The following is an 18,594-nucleotide window of genomic DNA, read 5'->3' on the forward strand; positions in this document are numbered from 1 at the left end:
AATCCACTATGTAGTATGTTTAGGTAAACCTAATTTCTACTAAAGCTGAACTAATTTGTTTTTTTTTTGCAGCAGTTATTCCTCAAGATTTCCTTATTATTTGGAAGATCAAAGTTTTCTCTTGGTGAACTGGCATGTGGCCTGTAAGGCCAGATTCTCAGGAGGCTAAATTTAAGGTCCGCCTGGGAATCAGAATGGGTTCAAGGCCAGCTTTGGGTAACTTGTCATCAAGACCTTGTATCAAAATAAAAACAAATAATTTTAAAAATAAAAAAGGACCCAGGATGTAGCTCAGGGCTAGAGAGCTTGCCTAGTATCTGTGGAAACCTAGGTTTAATTACTAGTACTGAGAAAAATTAAAAGCATTACCACCACCCCCCCCATACACACACAGAGTCTCACTATGTAGCCCTGGCTGTCCTGGAACTAGCTATGTAGAACAGGCTAGTCTTCAACTCACAGAGATTCGCCTGCCTCTGCCTCCCACCCGCTCGGTTTGTGTGTTTTTCTTGATAGTAAAAGAGATATCTGGAAACCCTAACAAAGACCTTCATCATAAAACAGCACCTAACTAACGCGAAGACACTTATTTCTGAGAATTCGGTAGTCTTCATCACTAGCCTGATTGTGTACAGTCCTATCTGCACACTCTCCATAAGCCATGTCAGACATCACACACATTTCTACTCGGCAGAAGTGGAGGAAACTGACTTCTGCACACTTTTCTGAGGAACTCTGTTAAGGCAGCTGGTCAAGAGTATCTCATGATAAACTCATCTTTATCGCTACCTTTTCTTGTTAACAGTATAATCCAAAATGGGCTTTGCTGAAATATGGCTCTGTTAGAAGGTTTGTATCCACTCTTAATCTTCGGTACCAACTATTTACTGGTGTGAACTAACATTTGACTTTATGCATGGAATTTTGTCATTTTGAGGCTCAAATTCCCCTGAAGTTAAGTAACAATGAGAGAGAGAGAGAGAGAGAGAGAGAGAGAGAGAGAGAGAGAGAGAGAGAGAGCGCAGTCCTAGTTTTGCTGTGAAAACAACACGCATTCATATCAACCATCCTCATGACACACTGGCACATGGGTTCTCCACGGGATGGAGAGAAACGGACATGCTCCCCCCTCCCCAAATTCCTCTGACACCAAGTACCATGAACTCCGTGGTCCTGGAGCATCAGTATCAGAACACAGGAAAGCCATGGGGGTTAGCGCTCAGGCGCACTGGGGCTAGTGAATCTTGTCTGTAATTTACCATGAAGTGAAACACTTACTTAGAAGATTCTTGTCTCCAGTATGTCAAAACTTCACGATTCCACAAAGGCAAATAACGTAGTATAATATAATATATAATTTAATAATATATGATGCATCTCACCAGGAGCAGAAAGGATGAAATTAAAAGGAAAAGAAATAACTAAATAGTGTGTGGGGGGGAGAACAAACTAACAAAACCCAAAACTTAAGAAACATCAACAAAACTCAAAGCTGAATCTTTGATAAAGATCAGCAATATTGAAACCAGAAACACTGACCCATGCCTGTAATCCTAGTAGCCAGGAGATTGAAGCAAGAGGATCGTGATCTGAGGTCAGCCCGGGCTACCTGGCAATGTCCTGACTCAACAATAGGCTTCATGACTCCACGTGTAATGTGACCACCGCCTCCCACCCTAGCTGTCATCCTTCCCTGCCCTGATGAGCTCGATCCCTTCTCACACTGTAATCCCAACAATCCCTTCTTTCCCTACAGCAACAATAGGAAGAAAACATTAGCATACGTTTACCCACAAAAGTTGAATGACTAAAACCAAAGTAAAGGAAAGACAAGACACTGGGCTCACTGACCTTACAGAAATAAGCGGAATTTTTTTAAATTGTTTTTTGAGACAGGGTTTCTCTGTGTCCTTGGCTGTCCTAGAATTTGCTCTGTAAACCAGGCTGGCCTTGAGCTCACACAAATGCACCTGCTTCTGCCTCCTGAGTATTGGGATTAAAGGTGTGCACCACCACTGCCTAGCAACTAGTGAAACTGTAAATGAAAAACGTGGGTGATTTCCTCGAAATACACAAATCAATTAAAACTGACAAGAAACAGAGAACATGAGCAAATAAGTAACAAGAAAAGATACTGAATTGGTAATAAAGCAAAACCTAAATCCCAGATAGAAAACCAGAAGCGAATGACCTCACTGTTGAAGTTAATCATTTAGAAGTAATAGCAATCGTTTGCAAAATGTTCCAGAAAATATTTTTTTTACGACAGAAAGAGAAACGAGAGACCTGCACTGTAATATTCCTCACAAATGCAAATATAAAAAGCCTCAACAAAACACTGGCAACATACACAGAAGATCATAACACAACCAAGCAGGACCGAGGCCAGAATGGAAGGTTTGCACGGATTCAGCATACGTTAGTCAAGCAAGGCAATACGCCAAGTTAATAAAGGTGTGATTTCAATAGAAATAGATGTAGACAAAATGTAGGCTGACATATCTAAAAACACTTATATGTAACAAACTAGGAAAAGAAAAGAATTTCCTTTTTGTGTGTTTTTGGTTTTTTGAGATGTGGTTTCTGTGTGTAACAGCTCTGACTGTCCTGGAACTTGCTTTGTAGACTGACTGAAATCCACCTGCTTCTCCCTCCCCGCCACCACTGACCAACTGAGAAGGGAATTTCTTTAACCTGGTAAAATGCAAGTAGGAAAAACTATCTACTACAATAATATCTAAAGGTAAAAGACTTTGCTAGAGGTCAGCAACAGGATACACACGGTCATTCTCACCAGTTCTAAAAACACCCTAGAGGAGAGCTTAGTCAGGGCAATTAGGAAAAAAAGAAGGCATCTAGATGAGAAGAAGGGTAAAATCATAGTTTTGGAGATTATTTGGAGATTGGTTATTATAGACTTAAAGATTCCATAAGCAAAAAGAAAGTATTAGCTAATCAGTGTATTTGGCAAGGCTACAGGATACAAGATCAATACAAGACTTAATTGGATAGCAGTCTCTTCGCTGGCATATTGCTTTCTACAAGTCACCATGATCTAAAAATATTAAATGGAAAATTCCAGAAATAACTAATAAGTTTTAAATTGCATGCCTTTCTATGCAGTGTAATGGAAATGTATTCCTTTCTTGTCCACAGTGGAAAATGAATCACCTCTTTGTCCAATCATCTCTATGCCATATAAGCTGTCTATATGCCTGTCAGTCACTCAGAAGCCGCCTTAGTTACAGTATCACAGTGTGTCTATTATTCATTAATGGCCATTATTTAATAACGGCTTGAAAATGCAAGAGTAGTGATGCTGGAAATGTAGATATGCCAAGGAGACAGTCTGTTGTACAGTGTTTCTGTTCACTGAGAAAATGAGCATTCTCAGCTCTACCAGGGAAAAAGACACTTCTGCACCATAAAGTATCTGAGGTCACGTCCAATCAACCTACTACACAATATTATTATAATTGTTATCGCTTATTAGCTAATCTCGAATCCTGCCTAATAACAAACTGAATGTTTTCCCTGAAAAGTATACATAGAAAAAGCATACTGCATATAGCTTTCAGCATTACTACAGTTTCAAAAATCAACTTGTAGATGAGAAAGGACCAAATCAGTAGCAAAAAGCTCAAAAATGACTTCACTTGCATGGTATCAAAAAGAAAATACTTACAAATAAATTGACAAAAGATGTGCAAGCTTTGTGCACTGAAAACAAAATGTGGAAATGGATTTTTTTTCTTTTTTTGTTGAGACAGGGTTTCTCTCTGCAGCTATGGAGCCAGTCCTGGAACTTGCTCCATAGACCAGGCTGGCCTCAAACTCACAGAGATCCACCTATCTGTACCTTCCGAGTGCTGGGATTAAAGGCATGTGCCATCACTGCCTGGCTGGAAATGAAAATTTAAAGCATCAAAATAAACAGAAATCTAATGTCAATGGATTTCAAGACTTAATTATGCTAAGATAGCAATACTCTTTGAGTTAATACAGATTCAAAGCAATCCCTATCAAAATCCCAGCTGTCTAATTTACAGGAATTGGCAAACTTATCCTAAAATACCTACAGGAATGCAAAAGACCCAGATGAGTCTAAATAAATCCTGAAAAAGAAAGGAGCTGGAGAAATGTCTCAGCGGTTAAATGTGCAGAAGGCCCAAGTTTGATTCCCAGCACCCACAGCAAGCACCCCACAACCACCTGCAACTCCAGCTCCAGGGAATCTGACACCTCTGCACTTGTGAGTGTACCCAGACACACAGACATGCACACACAGACACACACAGAGAGATACAGACACACAGACACACACATACACGGTGCATACATGGTACACATATATACATGCAGACAAAACACTCCCACATAGAAACACACACATAAGTTTTTTTAAAAAAGGAAACTAGAAAGTATTAGTTAAGGATCTAACGAAGCTACAACCTTATGTGCTGCAGATTGTATGTAAAATGGTGCAGATGCTTTAGACAAGTCTGACATTTCTCAAAAATGTTAGAGTCTAGGCTGGAGACATGCTCGTTGGTTAAGAGCCCTGACGGTTCTTCCAGAGGCCCTGGGTTAGAGTCCTAGTACCCACGTGGTGGCTTACAGCTGTCTCATGATGCCCTCTTCGGGACCTCGTGTGTACACCTGCGGTGTAAAGACATTTCTAGGTAAAACACCAATACATATAAAATAAAAAAATAAAATTATTGAAATACCATTTTATCTAGAATTCCACTTCAAGGTATTTTCTCAGTATGAAACATTATGAATCCATTGTGTGTTTTCACATAAACATTCCTTACAATTAACTACAAACACGTCAAATATCTACCAACATGATGGCTGGACAAAATATGGTGTGTCCACACAGCAGCATGTTTTCTGCACATAATAGGGACAAGCCCTGAAAATATGCTGAGTGAGAGAAGTCACGGACAAAAAGACATGGACTTCATGACAGTGTTTCTGTGGATGTCCAGAACAGGTGATCTTAAAGACGAGAAGGAGACTGGGCATTGGCATGGACAGGCAGGTAGGGGAAATAGGGAACGGTTGATAACGGGGACATGGGTTCCTGTTTCGGGAGATGACATTACAGAGCAGGATGGTGGTGACGGAAACACGCAGCTTTGTGAATGCATTCATGATCACTCCGTACACTGTAAAATGGTAGTCTTTACCCGGTGTGAGAATTACATCTCAATAAAGCAGTGATGTATGATTTGTATCATCTCGACGCAGACCACCAAAACGAAGATACCAGAGATCCAATACTCTGAAAAGTGGGCTGGACTTTTAATACTTTTCAGAAATTGCTGTTACTTTTGACTGCTGTGAAATTCACAAATATAAAAGCAAATTTAAAACAAGTCACAGGAAAGTTTGATGTAATTTAATGCCCCTGTTAAATGTTTTGAGAAAAACCCTAAGAAAAACTGTAAATACACAGAGCGCTGTACTACTTGAAAGAAGCACAGGGACTTCCCAGTTATCGCCATGGTACATAAAACCCAAATCGGACACTCTTTCTTATGGAGGACAATTAAAAGGTGGTTAGAAGATAAACAAAAAGAAAAGGAGCAAACGGAAAGGCAACGGCAAAAGAAAGCTGAGAGACGCTGGTGAGGCACGCACCTTCTGTATCATCACGCACTTGTTCCACCAAATCAGTCAAATCCTCCCAAGAGTCTTTGCAAACGGCAAAAAGAAAGGAAAAGAAAGATAAAATGTCATGCAGGCAAGAAAGAAAAGTGCTTTTAAAAATAAGATTCCCCAAGGGGTAACTGAGAGGGAGGCGGCCTGGGATTCTGTCATTTAACAGAGATTAGCAGGGAAAGGGACTGGGATTGCAAGCATGGAGGCGGAGGTATTATCGCACCACTGAATGCTCCAAGCTATGGTCAGTTACCTCAAGGTTCCCAGTGGACAGAAACAAGTGCGCTTACTTCACACAAGCAACACAGATGTTCTTCTGTTGAGAGCTCAATCAGACTCTGAAATCTGTGCCGCAGCCACACGGGTCGGCACTTACGTGGAACACTTCAGCAAAACTGAGCGCATGTGGACATTCTTCTTCAGACTCAGGGCAAATACTATCATGATGAAAATGATCGACTTTTCTTAAAATAATAATAAAAAAAATCTAAGCATGATTTCTAACTCTTTCCACAGAACAAAGACAAAAGTTGTCATTCTGTGCACACATAAAACAAACCACCTAAATGTCACTAAAGTCATGTGGCCTTCATTGTGCAGAACTGGGAAGTTTGGAAAGCACCCCACAACCACAAATATTAATGTTTCTGCATGGCATGAATGGATGTTCAGATTAAATAGTGAAATCTAAAACAACCTGAAGCAAATGCAAAGCCTGCACTTTTACCAAATGAGTTAAGAACAGCTATGAAACATATTTCAGGTTTCCAGGAGTTTGTTTTCTTTCTTCTTTCTAAAGATTTTTTTATGTGTCTCTGTTGCACATGTGCTGATACCCACAGAAGCCTGAAAAGGGTGCCAGAATCCCTGGAGCTGGAGTTACAGGTAGCTGTAGCTCAACTGGCCAGATGTGGTTGCTGGGAACCAAACTCAGCTTCTCTGGAAGAGCAGAGTGCTCTTCATCCCTGAACCACCTTCACAATCAAAATTTGAGACTTTTCAAAACAGTGGCTTCGTGTATGCAAATATCCCTTAGAAAGTGTCTCCCACAGGAAAAGTAGACTTCCAACGCCACTCCTATGACTTCATGGTACGCTGGTATTTAAACATCTTCTGTGGAGATGTGGCTGAGTGTGCTCTTCTAAGCCCTCGACTACATTACGTGCTTCCACCGTACACAACGGAAGCTCACGGCTCATGCAAATGCGCTTTCGGCCACCCATTCACATTACTGGGCTACAGATTCACCATGGTCTCTTTCCAGCAAACAGGATGGACATCCCGTCTTACCTTTTATTCACTAAAATTTTACTGGTCACCTAATAAAACAAATTCTCTGCTTAGTAAAACAAAGCTCCTCCAAGACTTCTGCGGAGAGTCTGCAAAGTGTAGTGTCCACCAGGGGTCTCTGTGACGTCTCCTGTGAGTCCTGTGTAGAGCAGTTTCTGCCGCCTCCCCTACCATCTCTACAGGGCCTCACTCTAGGGTCCATCCCAGGCTGGCCTGGAAGAGCTCAGAGCAATCTTTCTGCCTCATTTTTCTGAGTGCTGGGATTATGGGGTGGAATTTCAGAAATACAGTATCATGCTCAGGTCTGTTTTCTTTTTCAAAAGTATCTGAGTAACACAATCCACCAAGATGCGTCGTCTCTCTCCGAGCTCAAGAGCTGCTTCACTGTCACTTCTCTTTCCTAGGCATCTCGGGAATTTACTGCAGAACAGATGTGAGTTGGGGTGTGACTAGCACACACCCCTCCCCAAGAAGAGACATGCTATTCTTTTATAATTCAAACTCTAAGTCTTATAAAATATTTTTGTTTTGCTTTGTTTTGGGGACAGGGTCTCACTATGTAGACCAGGCTGGTCTCAAACTCACAGAGATCTTCCTGCCTCTGCCTCCCAAGTGCTGGGATTAAAGGCATGCACCACCACTGCCCAGCTTTCTTTCTTTCTCTCTATCTCTCTCTCTCCATCTCTCTGTCTCTCTCTCTCTTTCTTTTTCAAGACAGGGTTTCTCTGTGCAGCCCTGGCCTTGAACTCACAGAGATCCACTTGCCTCTGCCTCCCAGGCACTAGGATTAAAGCTGCACACCACAACCACCTCCCATCTGTAGCAACAGAAAGCAATCTGAAATGACCACTGCCTAACACCATAGAGAGGTGCGCTTTAAGAATCTGCTATAGACCAGGTGTGGTGACACACTCTAATCCTGGCACTGGAGGCAAAGGCTGGCAAATCTCCGAGTTCGAGACCAGCCCGGTTACAGATCAAGTTCCCAACTACATAGGTCTCAAAAAAAGAAAACAAAACAAGAATTTGCTACAGATTCAGAACTGCACCAGATCTTATCAAAGTGTGAAAGCATGGTCAGGAGCTTCTGAAACAGCTCTGTCTAAAGAGTTTCAATTCCCATCTGACCCAGAAGGAAACCTAGTGTTCTCATGGCCTGTGTGGTGCCATGTGACTGAGAGCAAACACGTGGCCACTACTCTTCCAAACACTTAGCTTACTTAAAATACTTCAAAATCAGTTATTATTTATTAATATGTGTATGAGGTAAAGATATGCCCTATTACACAGTGAGTTTGAGGTTAGTATGGGCTATTTAAGACTGTTTCTCTCTCTCTCTCTCTCTCTCTCTCTCGCTTCAGGGCCTGTAACTTGTGATCCTCCTGCCTCAACCTGCTCAGTGTTGTTCAGTTCAAAATAAAGATTTAAATGTTTAGAGCACCCTGACAATGTATTTTTGAAGACTCAAGCATTACTGGATGTCTCAGATATTTTACTTCTAAAATGAAAACTGGCAAAATATCCAAGGTGTAGCAACAGACACCCAAACTCCATTAGAAAACTGAGAACTCAACTGTCTGCTGCACAGCAATGGCCAAAGGAACTCTGGCTAGAGATACTAAAAGAGGGGTCAGGTTGACCGTCACTGCCATTAGCCACTCTGGGGACAAAGCCCAGCCTGCACGTGCTGGGCAAGAGCTTTACGTCTGGCTGCAGCCCACTTAAAATCCTGTACTTTTAGATTCTGAGACAGGAGCTCATTACATTGCCAAGGTCGGCTTCAGAGTCATTTTGCACCCTACACAGGCCTTGAACCTTTGATCCTCCTGCTTCAGCCTTCTGAGCAGCTGGAATCCCAGGGCTAAGACACTGCAGGAAATCACACAGGTAATGCAGGCTATAGTCACAGATGTAGAACACTGACTATGGATGTGAACACAAAGAAAGCATGTTCAGAAAGAGCATCCAGATAGAACTTTAAGTAAAATGTATTACTTTTTATTTTATATTTTTTGTGTATTGTGACTAGAAAAATGTTTCAATGAAACTATACATGTATATCAACACTAAACATTTCATTTTTAAAAATTCCATTCTTTTGAACATATTGACACAGAAACTTGTATTTCTGGGATACTGAAGTATAGTGAAAAGCAAACAATTGCTTAGGGACAATTCCATTTATCTACATAAATGGTTCTAGCTCAAAAAATCCTATTTCTTCTCTAGAACAGTAGCCAACAAAAACTGGGGGTTGAGATGGTCATTGGGCAAAATACCTAGGGTGCAAGTGTGAGGATCTCAGTGTAAACCCCAAAACCCATGGTCATCCATGTCTGTAACTCCAGTTGTGGGCCCATCAGTGAGCACCAGGTTCTCTTGTCTCTCAACAGTAAAGTGGGGAGATGATAGTGGACGACACCTGAGGTCAACCTGTGCCTCTTTATGTGTATGCACAGACCTACACATATGTACATACATGCTCTACACAGACAAGACATGCCTACACATACTGTGTACATACATGCTCTACACAGACAAGACACGCCTACACATACTGTGTACATACATGCTCTACACAGACAAGACATGCCTACACATACTGTGTACATAAATGCTCTACACAGACAAGACATGCCTACACATACTGTGTACATAAATGCTCTACAGACAAGACACGCCTACACATACTGTGTACATACATGCTCTACACAGACAAGACACGCCTGAAGGGGTTAAATCAGCTCCCTTTAGAGGGCGGGGTTTGCCTCAGGCAAATCCCGGCCAATAAAGTGTGCGCGGAGAGGCGGCTCGGCCCTTTTGTTCCTCGCTACCTGTGCTACGCTGGAACTTTGGTTTAGTAAGTTTAACAATAAACTGGTAAATATTCTTTGATATCTGCATTGCCTTTATTTTGTGCCGGAACATCTGGCGCCTCCCCCGTGGGGCTTTGCCCAGAACCGGCCCCGAACGGAGTCTCTTGCACCCCGGGGTCGCTACGGCGGTCTCTCTGGGCGCGCGCGGAAGAAGTTGAGATTCTCAGCAGTCTCTCTGGGCGCGCGCTGAAACAGCTGAGACTCTGAGCGACTCGATTTTCCCTGCCGCTTGTTAGAGTATCAAGCAGTGAGTTTGATATCCACAGAGCCTTTTTAACAGCGCCTAAAGCTCTGTTCCGAGCCGCCCCGGCCAGATTTCCCGTGCGCAACCGCCCGCGGCGCGCGCGCTGCCTGTGTCTGCTCCCCCTCCCACCACCCCCACCGCCGCCAGCGCTCAGGTCACGTGACAGCGGCCTGAGAGCCCCGGCAAAAAATACTTATCAGCTTGGTGTCTGTTTCAATTTTGTTTTTGAGTCCTTTTATTTCAGATTTAGGACACGTGGATTCAACTGGGCTCTTTCGCCACCACTGGCAGGAACCAGTTATTACAGGTAAGAGAACTTTTTCTTTTCTAAATAATGTCTGACAACGTGACCGCAGCCTATTTCAATAGTTCTTTTGAATGCACCGTTTGGGAGATCTTACAAGAGGTGTCTACCACACCGCATATATGGATATTCCTGGGATTCTTATTTTTCCTTAGCACTATTTGGTTTGATAATAGGAAAATGATCAAATCTCTTAAGGCAGAGGTTGAACGTTTAAAAACAATTGAGAATGACAACAATCTTCTCAAGAATCAGTTTGAAGTTCTCCAGGAAGAAAACAAATCTTTGTTTAACATGACTCGGTTAACTGAGCAAAATCTAAAAAAAGTACAGGTTGATGTTAAGGAGAAATTCATTACTATGGAAGAAGGAACAGCTGAATTGGATCGTAAGTTTCAGCAGTCCCTTTCTGTAGGAACTGAAACGTTAACTGAGAGAATCAAAACTGCTGAATGTGACAATCGAATTTTGTCTAAAGCTTATGACAGATTGGCGGAAAGATTGTCAATACAAGAAGGCACGGTTTATGCCATAAAAATTATGTCCAAAGATGACAAGTTATCTCTACTGGACAAATTTCATACTCTAGAATCCTCAATGAAGGCTTTAGAACATAATTCTGGGCAGGAGATTCAGACATTACAAAAAGCAATGGTGAATAGAATTGAAAAGATTGAGGAATTTCTAAATTCTGAAGAAGAAGAGCAAAGGGTAGAAAGGCAAATTTTAACTACATCTGTGGATAAATCCCTCCGGGACAATTTTCACAAAGCTCTACCTACAGCTCTACATGCCTTTCCTGTAATAACAACAGAAAAGGTGGTTGGTTCCAGAAACCCTAGGGTCATCAAGGAAGATACATGGGAGCCTGTCCGTATGAATGATCTCAAAGAAATTAAACAGGCCATCATGTCTTTTGGGATGCACTCCCCTTTTGTTAAAGAGATGCTAAAATCTTGGGCCACAACAAGCAAAGCAACCCCCTTGGACTGGCTCCAGCTGAGCTCCGCGGTCCTTGAGAGTGGACCGCACTTAAAATGGAAATGTTTATTCAGGCAAGAGGCTGGACTTTTAGAACAGCAGGAAAAGGCGAAGGGAATTGACGTTTCCCTAGATAAAATTTTAGGTGAAGGGCTCTTTTCAGACCCTCAGGAACAAGCTAATTTGGATGAAAACATACTTTCTATGTGTACTACAGCAGCCTTAAGGGCTTGGGACAGAGTACAAGACCCAGGACAGAGAATGGAATCATTTGTCACAGTTAAACAGGGTCAGAGAGAACCCTTTAGTGACTTTTTACAAAGATTAACTAAAGCTGTACAAATGGGGATACCTGACCCAGAAGCAAGACGTATAATAATTGAGTCTTTGGCCTATGAAAATGCTAATGTGGAATGCAAAAGGATCTTGAGGCCTTTAATGTTCAGATCAGCGTCCTTGGAAGAATGGGTCTTGCATACACTAGATGTTGACACATTTGACTATGGCACGGAAGCATGGGTAGAAGAAGCAATTTCCAATGGTAAAAAGAGACACCAGAATACCAAATGTTTTAATTGTGGCAAAATGGGTCATATGAAAAGGAATTGTAAACAACGGGTTTTCAGAAATAATAATAATGCATCTTCTAGAAATAACAGGAATAGAAGGAATCAGCCTTCAGGTTTATGTAGAAGATGTGGGAAGGGCAGACATTGGACGAATGAATGCAGGTCTACAAGAGATAGACAAGGCAACCTGATACAGACGGGAAACGTGAGAGGGGGGGCCTCTCAGGCCCCCATGGCAAACATGGTTCAGACATTCCCAGTTTCTGCAGAGAACATGCCTCGTCAGGACAATTAGAAAGCCACATGCCTACTGTTACAAGCAATAGTAATCAGAAAGATGAGTTACGTGTGTTTTGGCAAACTTCTATAAATGATCAAAGACCTAAGCTGAGAGTGTGTGTAAATGGCATTTTTATTACTGGCCTACTGGACACAGGTGCTGATGTAAGTATCATTACCCCAGAATCTTGGCATCCATATTGGCCTCTTCAGAATGTAAATGTCCAGCTCCTGGGAATTGGAACCCTATCTCGAGTAAGGCAGAGCACGAGATGGGTTGAATGTATAGGGCCTGAGGGACAAATAGGAAAATTAAGGCCTTATGTAGCCAATATTGCAATGAATTTATGGGGTCGTGACCTATTACAACAATGGAATACTCAAATTAACATTCCTGCTACTTCTAGAGCCCATATTTCTGAAAGGAATATTAAAAGTTATTACAAAAGGACAAAACCGGCCATTAGGGCTGTGCAGGAACAAGCAATTGATGTCCCTTCAGAAATACCAACAGCCTTGCCTCTAAAATGGTTGACTGAGAAACCAATATGGACAAAGCAATGGCCTTTAGCTGAGGAAAAGCTACAGGCTTTAGAACAGCTGGTACAAGAGCAACTAGATGCTGGACACATAGAAGAATCTACCAGCCCTTGGAATTCTCCTGTATTTGTGGTTAAGAAAAAATCAGGTAAATGGAGAATGGTGACAGATCTCAGGGCCATCAACAAGGTTATTCAACCTATGGGCCCTCTGCAATCTGGAATTCCGTTGCCCTCTTTATTACCAAAAGGATGGCCTCTCATAGTTATTGATTTGAAGGATTGTTTTTTCACTATACCTTTGCAAAAAGAAGATAGAGAAAAATTTGCCTTCACAGTGCCTACTTATAACAATTCTCAACCTTCGAGGAGGTACCACTGGACCGTCCTCCCCCAGGGTATGTTAAATAGCCCCTCCCTGTGCCAATATTTTGTGAACCAACCATTGCAAATAATACGCAAGAAATTTCCCAAATCTATTGTATACCATTACATGGACGACATATTGTTATCTGATTCAAACATAGATACCTTGAACAGGCTGTTTGAAGAAATACAGATATTGTTACCTAAATGGGGATTGCAAATTGCTCCTGAAAAGATTCAGAAGGGAGATTCTGTTAATTATTTAGGTTATAGAATAGGTTTGCAAAAAATTAAGACACAGAAGGCACAAATTCGGAGGGATCGCTTACGGACTCTTAATGACTTTCAAAGACTGTTAGGAGACATTTCCAGTTTACGACCAACTATTGGGATAACACCTGATCTAATAATTCATTTGAACAAGACCTTGGATGGTGATAAAGATTTAAACAGTCCCAGAGAATTAACAGCTGAAGCAGAAAAGGAACTGACAATGATTGAGGAGAAATTACAACAGGCACATGTGGACAGAGTGAATCCAGAGCTCGATTGTATTCTCGTCATATTACCATCGAAAATTTCTCCTACAGGAATTTTAATGCAGAGAGATGATATTATCTTGGAATGGATCTTTTTACCACATAAACCAAGTAAGAAACTGAAAACTTATGTGGAAAAAGTCTCTGAGTTAATTATAAAAGGCAAGCTGAGACTTCGTCAACTAGCAGGCATAGACCCAGCAGAAATTATAGTGCCTTTCACTGCTGATGAACTAAAGAAATTATGGGAAGATAATGAACCATGGCAAAGAGCTTGTGCTAATTTTTTGGGAGACATTAATAACAACTATCCAAAAAGCAAGCGGCTCAACTTCATAAAGAGAACTTCTTGGATCCTTCCTCGAATAGTCCGTGATGCTCCAATAACTGGAGCCCGTACATTCTATACTGATGCCAATAAATCAGGGAAGGCAGGTTACAAATCAGAAGACTTGGGTAAGGTGGAACAAAGTCCTTATGATTCTGTCCAGAAGGCAGAATTATATGCCATTCTTATGGTACTAAGAGATTTTAAAGAACCTATTAATATAGTTACTGATTCACAATATGCAGAAAGAGTTATTTTACATATTGAAACTGCTGAATTTATACCTGATGATACAGAACTAACCTCATTGTTTATCCAGGTTCAAGATTTGATCAGGAACAGGCTTTGCCCTATGTACATAACACACATCCGATCCCATACGGGTCTGCCAGGTCCTCTAGCACAAGGTAATGCAGAAATTGATCAATTATTGATTGGTAGTGTGCTTCAAGCCTCTGAATTTCATAAAAAACATCATGTTAATAGCAAAGGTTTGAAGAAAGAGTTTTCTATTACATGGCAACAAGCTAAGGAGATTGTGAAGAAATGCCCTACCTGCTCTTTCTATAACCAAACGCCACTGCCAGCAGGAGTTAATCCAAAGGGCACTCATAGAAATGAAATCTGGCAGATGGATGTGTTCCACTTTCCAGAATTTGGCAAATTGAAGTATGTTCATCACACCATCGACACTTATTCAGGCTTTCAGTGGGCAACTGCTTTAAGTTCAGAAAAAGCTGATTCAGTAATCACTCATTTATTAGAAGTCATGGCTATCATGGGTATACCTACACAAATAAAGACAGATAATGGTCCTGCTTATGTCTCTAGGAAGATGAAACGGTTTTTTGATCATTACAATATCAAGCATGTTACAGGTATACCATACAATCCTACAGGTCAAGCAGTCATAGAAAGATCAAATCGAACTATAAAGGATATGTTGCACAAACAGAAAGGGGTGGAAAACACCCCTAGAAATAGGTTACATAATGCTTTGTTAACCTTGAATTTTCTCAACGCTAACGAGAAGGGAACGACGGCTGCAGAAAGACATTGGATAATGGAAAAGTCTGCTGAACTAAATCAACCAGTTTATTTCAAGGATGTACTGACCTCACAATGGAAGCCAGGAGATGTGCTGCGTTGGGGAAGGGGTTTTGCTCTTATCTCCACAGGTGAGGAAAAATTATGGATACCGTCAAAATTAATAAAGGTTCGGTTTGAGGAAGAGAAGTCACTTGGAAAAGATAAATAACAATTCATTCACAAGGATGACCGACATACAGATGGTAAGGTTTACTAATAGGATGGGGGCAGGGTTCTTTTCTTATCTCCACAGGAAAATATTCATCTCCAAAGAATTCGAGGGACCCTGAATATTTAATTACTGATGGATGGAAAATAGATACGACCCATTAAACATCAACAATAAAATTCTATACGTATCGTAAGTATTGGTTTTATATATATTTATGTATATTTATATGTTTTATTGAACACTTCTTTATAAATGTGTAGAGCTGGTTTTGGAGTTGGACTATGGCTCAGTCCTTCTTCAATTCCAAGCCTGTTGATAAGAGATATTTCAAAGTTTCTGTCTCAGGTCAGGAGCCATGAAATGGGACAGAATAAGAATAATTTTATACTTGATAAACTTTCTTTGCCTTCCCTCACATCTGTGTCTTTCTTTATATGTCAGTATAAGTCCTTGTTGTTAATGTTTAAATTTCCCATAACAAGCAACATATTTTCCTACAGTAATTTTTGAAGTTTCCAGGATGAAGATGGGGCCCCACAACATCAACTCAATCTGGTTTTTATGACGTCATGAATTTTTTTTTTTTTTTTTAAGCACTAATTTTGGATCTGTTTTTTGGTACCAATTGCAAGAGACAATTTCATATGATGCACATTTTTGACAACGCTCTGGCCGGACCTTCTCGAAACACACAGAGACTAGTTATAGTTTTCTTAAGTCAAAGGTTAATTTGGGAATTTTACCATCGTTTGCTTTCACAGGGGCCCCTAAGAAGAACGTCGCCCCCATGTCAGCTAGAAGCAATCTAAGAGGACGACGTCCCCTCTCCCAACAGAGTTTGCCCACAGGGTTAAGGACATCTTTTAGTGGTTGGTTTAGGGGTGAGGGGATGGGGAGATATTGTATGGAATTAGGGATATATATATATATATATAAAAAAAAAAAAGAGGGGGATTAACTGGGTTGATGGGATGATTGGTATTTGTGACTTACTGTTTTTAGAAAATTATGTTGGTACTGTTTCTTGTATATTGATATATTGAATATTGAATGTGAGTGTTCCTACCTCTATTTTGGTATAAGAGTATGCTTATATTGTATGGATACATCTATCATATCACAATGTACATTTCTACCTCTGGTCCTATTTATGTAATAACATTGTTTACATTTGATAAGTAATGACATTGTTTACAAGTGAAGATCATTGTCTTCATACATTGCACAATTGTTTATTCCCTTAGTTTTCAAATTAGATAGGTATTGAGAATTACATGTTTGTCATATTATTTTTAGGTTAATCAGGTCTTTTAGATACATAGAGATTATTTTCAGTATAGATAGTATAATCTTCAGCTTCTTTGAAGAGCTGTAGAAAATGGCCTTTAATCTAACCTAGAATTCTGTGCCATCGAGACACAATTTACTCCTGGCAACACCACTCTACTCCCGAGAGAACGTTGAGCACCAAAGACACTCCACTGGGAGCTTGTCTTCCTGGCAGAACTGGCCTTTGGGTTAAGAAAAACCCATACCTCAACTACTGACTAAGATATAAACAGGATTGTCTTATCTTGCCAAGACAGGGTAGGATAATCCTAAGAAAGTTCCTTGCATTTGAGAATGGTATGTCAGTTATGTTAGGCCTTAGCCAAAGTTGGTTGACTCAACATTGCAAATGAGATTTTGGGTGATTGCCCAGGCAGTCAGTTGTCTCTGTCATTTGTTGCACATTTTGGATATCTCTTTTTTGTTAAGTAATATTTACTCCCTTCTCAGATCTTTGATGGAGTTGAAGATTATTTAATTGTAGTTACTCTTTAGCAAAACTTTTGCTCCCAATATTGTTTGTTATATTTATCATTTGTTATTATTGTTATAGTTATATTTGGTTTAGTTGTGTCTTATTTAGACAAAAGGGGGAGATGAAGGGGTTAAATCAGCTCCCTTTAGAGGGCGGGGTTTGCCTCAGGCAAATCCCGGCCAATAAAGTGTGCGCGGAGAGGCGGCTCGGCCCTTTTGTTCCTCGCTACCTGTGCTACGCTGGAACTTTGGTTTAGTAAGTTTAACAATAAACTGGTAAATATTCTTTGATATCTGCATTGCCTTTATTTTGTGCCGGAACACACGCCTACACATACTGTGTACATAAATGCTCTACAGACAAGACACGCCTACACATACTGTGTACATACATGCTCTACAGACAAGACACGCCTACACATACTGTGTACATACATGCTCTACACAGACAAGACACGCCTACACATACTGTGTACATACATGCTCTACACAGACAAGACACGCCTACACATACTGTGTACATACATGCTCTACAGACAAGACACGCCTACACATACTGCGTACATACATGCTCTACACAGACAAGACACGCCTACACATACTGTGTACATAAATGCTCTACAGACAAGACACGCCTACACATACTGTGTACATACATGCTCTACAGACAAGACACGCCTACACATACTGTGTACATAAATGCTCTACACAGACAAGACACGCCTACACATACTGTGTACATAAATGCTCTACAGACAAGACACGCCTACACATACTGTGTACATACATGCTCTACACAGACAAGACACGCCTACACATACTGTGTACATACATGCTCTACACAGACAAGACACGCCTACACATACTGTGTACATACATGCTCTACAGACAAGACACGCCTACACATACTGCGTACATACATGCTCTACACAGACAAGACACGCCTACAATACTGTGTACATCCATGCTCTACACAGACAAGACACGCCTACAATACTGTGTACATATATCTTCTACACACACAGACACACGTGTATATTGTGTACATACATACACTTCACACACACACACTCCACACAAACACACACAAACAAAAAAAAAATATAAAGCATTACTCCCGTGAAAGCTACTCAAAATGCTGAGACAGGAGGACACGAGACTCAAAGTTAACCCCGGGCAACAGAGAGATTCCCAACCCTTTCTGATACCCATAGCAACTGGCAGGGGCAAAAGAAGCCACAGTAGAAAAGCTCTCTGCTCGAGACGCAGCTCAGTGGCCGAGTGCCAGCTGATGCGTGCATAGGAGCCTTGGTTTGATTTCTCAGTACCACAAAACAGCCCTACCCTATGAAAAAGAAAGAGAGGAAGAAAGAAATGCAACTGAAAAGCAGAGGGCACGGTGGGCAAGCACAGCATTTGCCCCTTCCCCAGCCAGAACTTGATCCCCAGGCTTGGGACTCTGGCAATTTGGATAGAACTGAATTTCATGTAAGTGCTATCGCGGCTAGAAAAAAATCTGAAAATGATTTATATTTCAGAGGTTAG

The 18,594-nt window shown here is 41.0% G+C and overlaps 1 protein-coding gene across 8 annotated transcripts in view; it reads right to left on the reverse strand.

The window, feature by feature from the left end:
* Rufy3 (RUN and FYVE domain containing 3) overlaps nucleotides 1-18,594 on the reverse strand; it is a 92,758-nt gene that overhangs the window by 44,057 nt on the left and 30,107 nt on the right. For 2 of the 8 annotated variants that reach the window (XM_075942445.1, XM_075942449.1), the window contains one exon: nucleotides 5,650-5,703. The exons of the other annotated variants lie outside the window; for them this stretch is intronic. In XM_075942445.1, coding sequence (XP_075798560.1) covers nucleotides 5,650-5,703 — 54 coding nt within the window. The remainder of the gene's footprint in view (nucleotides 1-5,649; nucleotides 5,704-18,594) is intronic. 8 annotated transcript variants of the gene reach the window in all.

The sequence above is a fragment of the Microtus pennsylvanicus genome, chromosome 12, assembly GCF_037038515.1.
Source record: "Microtus pennsylvanicus isolate mMicPen1 chromosome 12, mMicPen1.hap1, whole genome shotgun sequence".
Taxonomy (NCBI): domain Eukaryota; kingdom Metazoa; phylum Chordata; class Mammalia; order Rodentia; family Cricetidae; genus Microtus; species Microtus pennsylvanicus.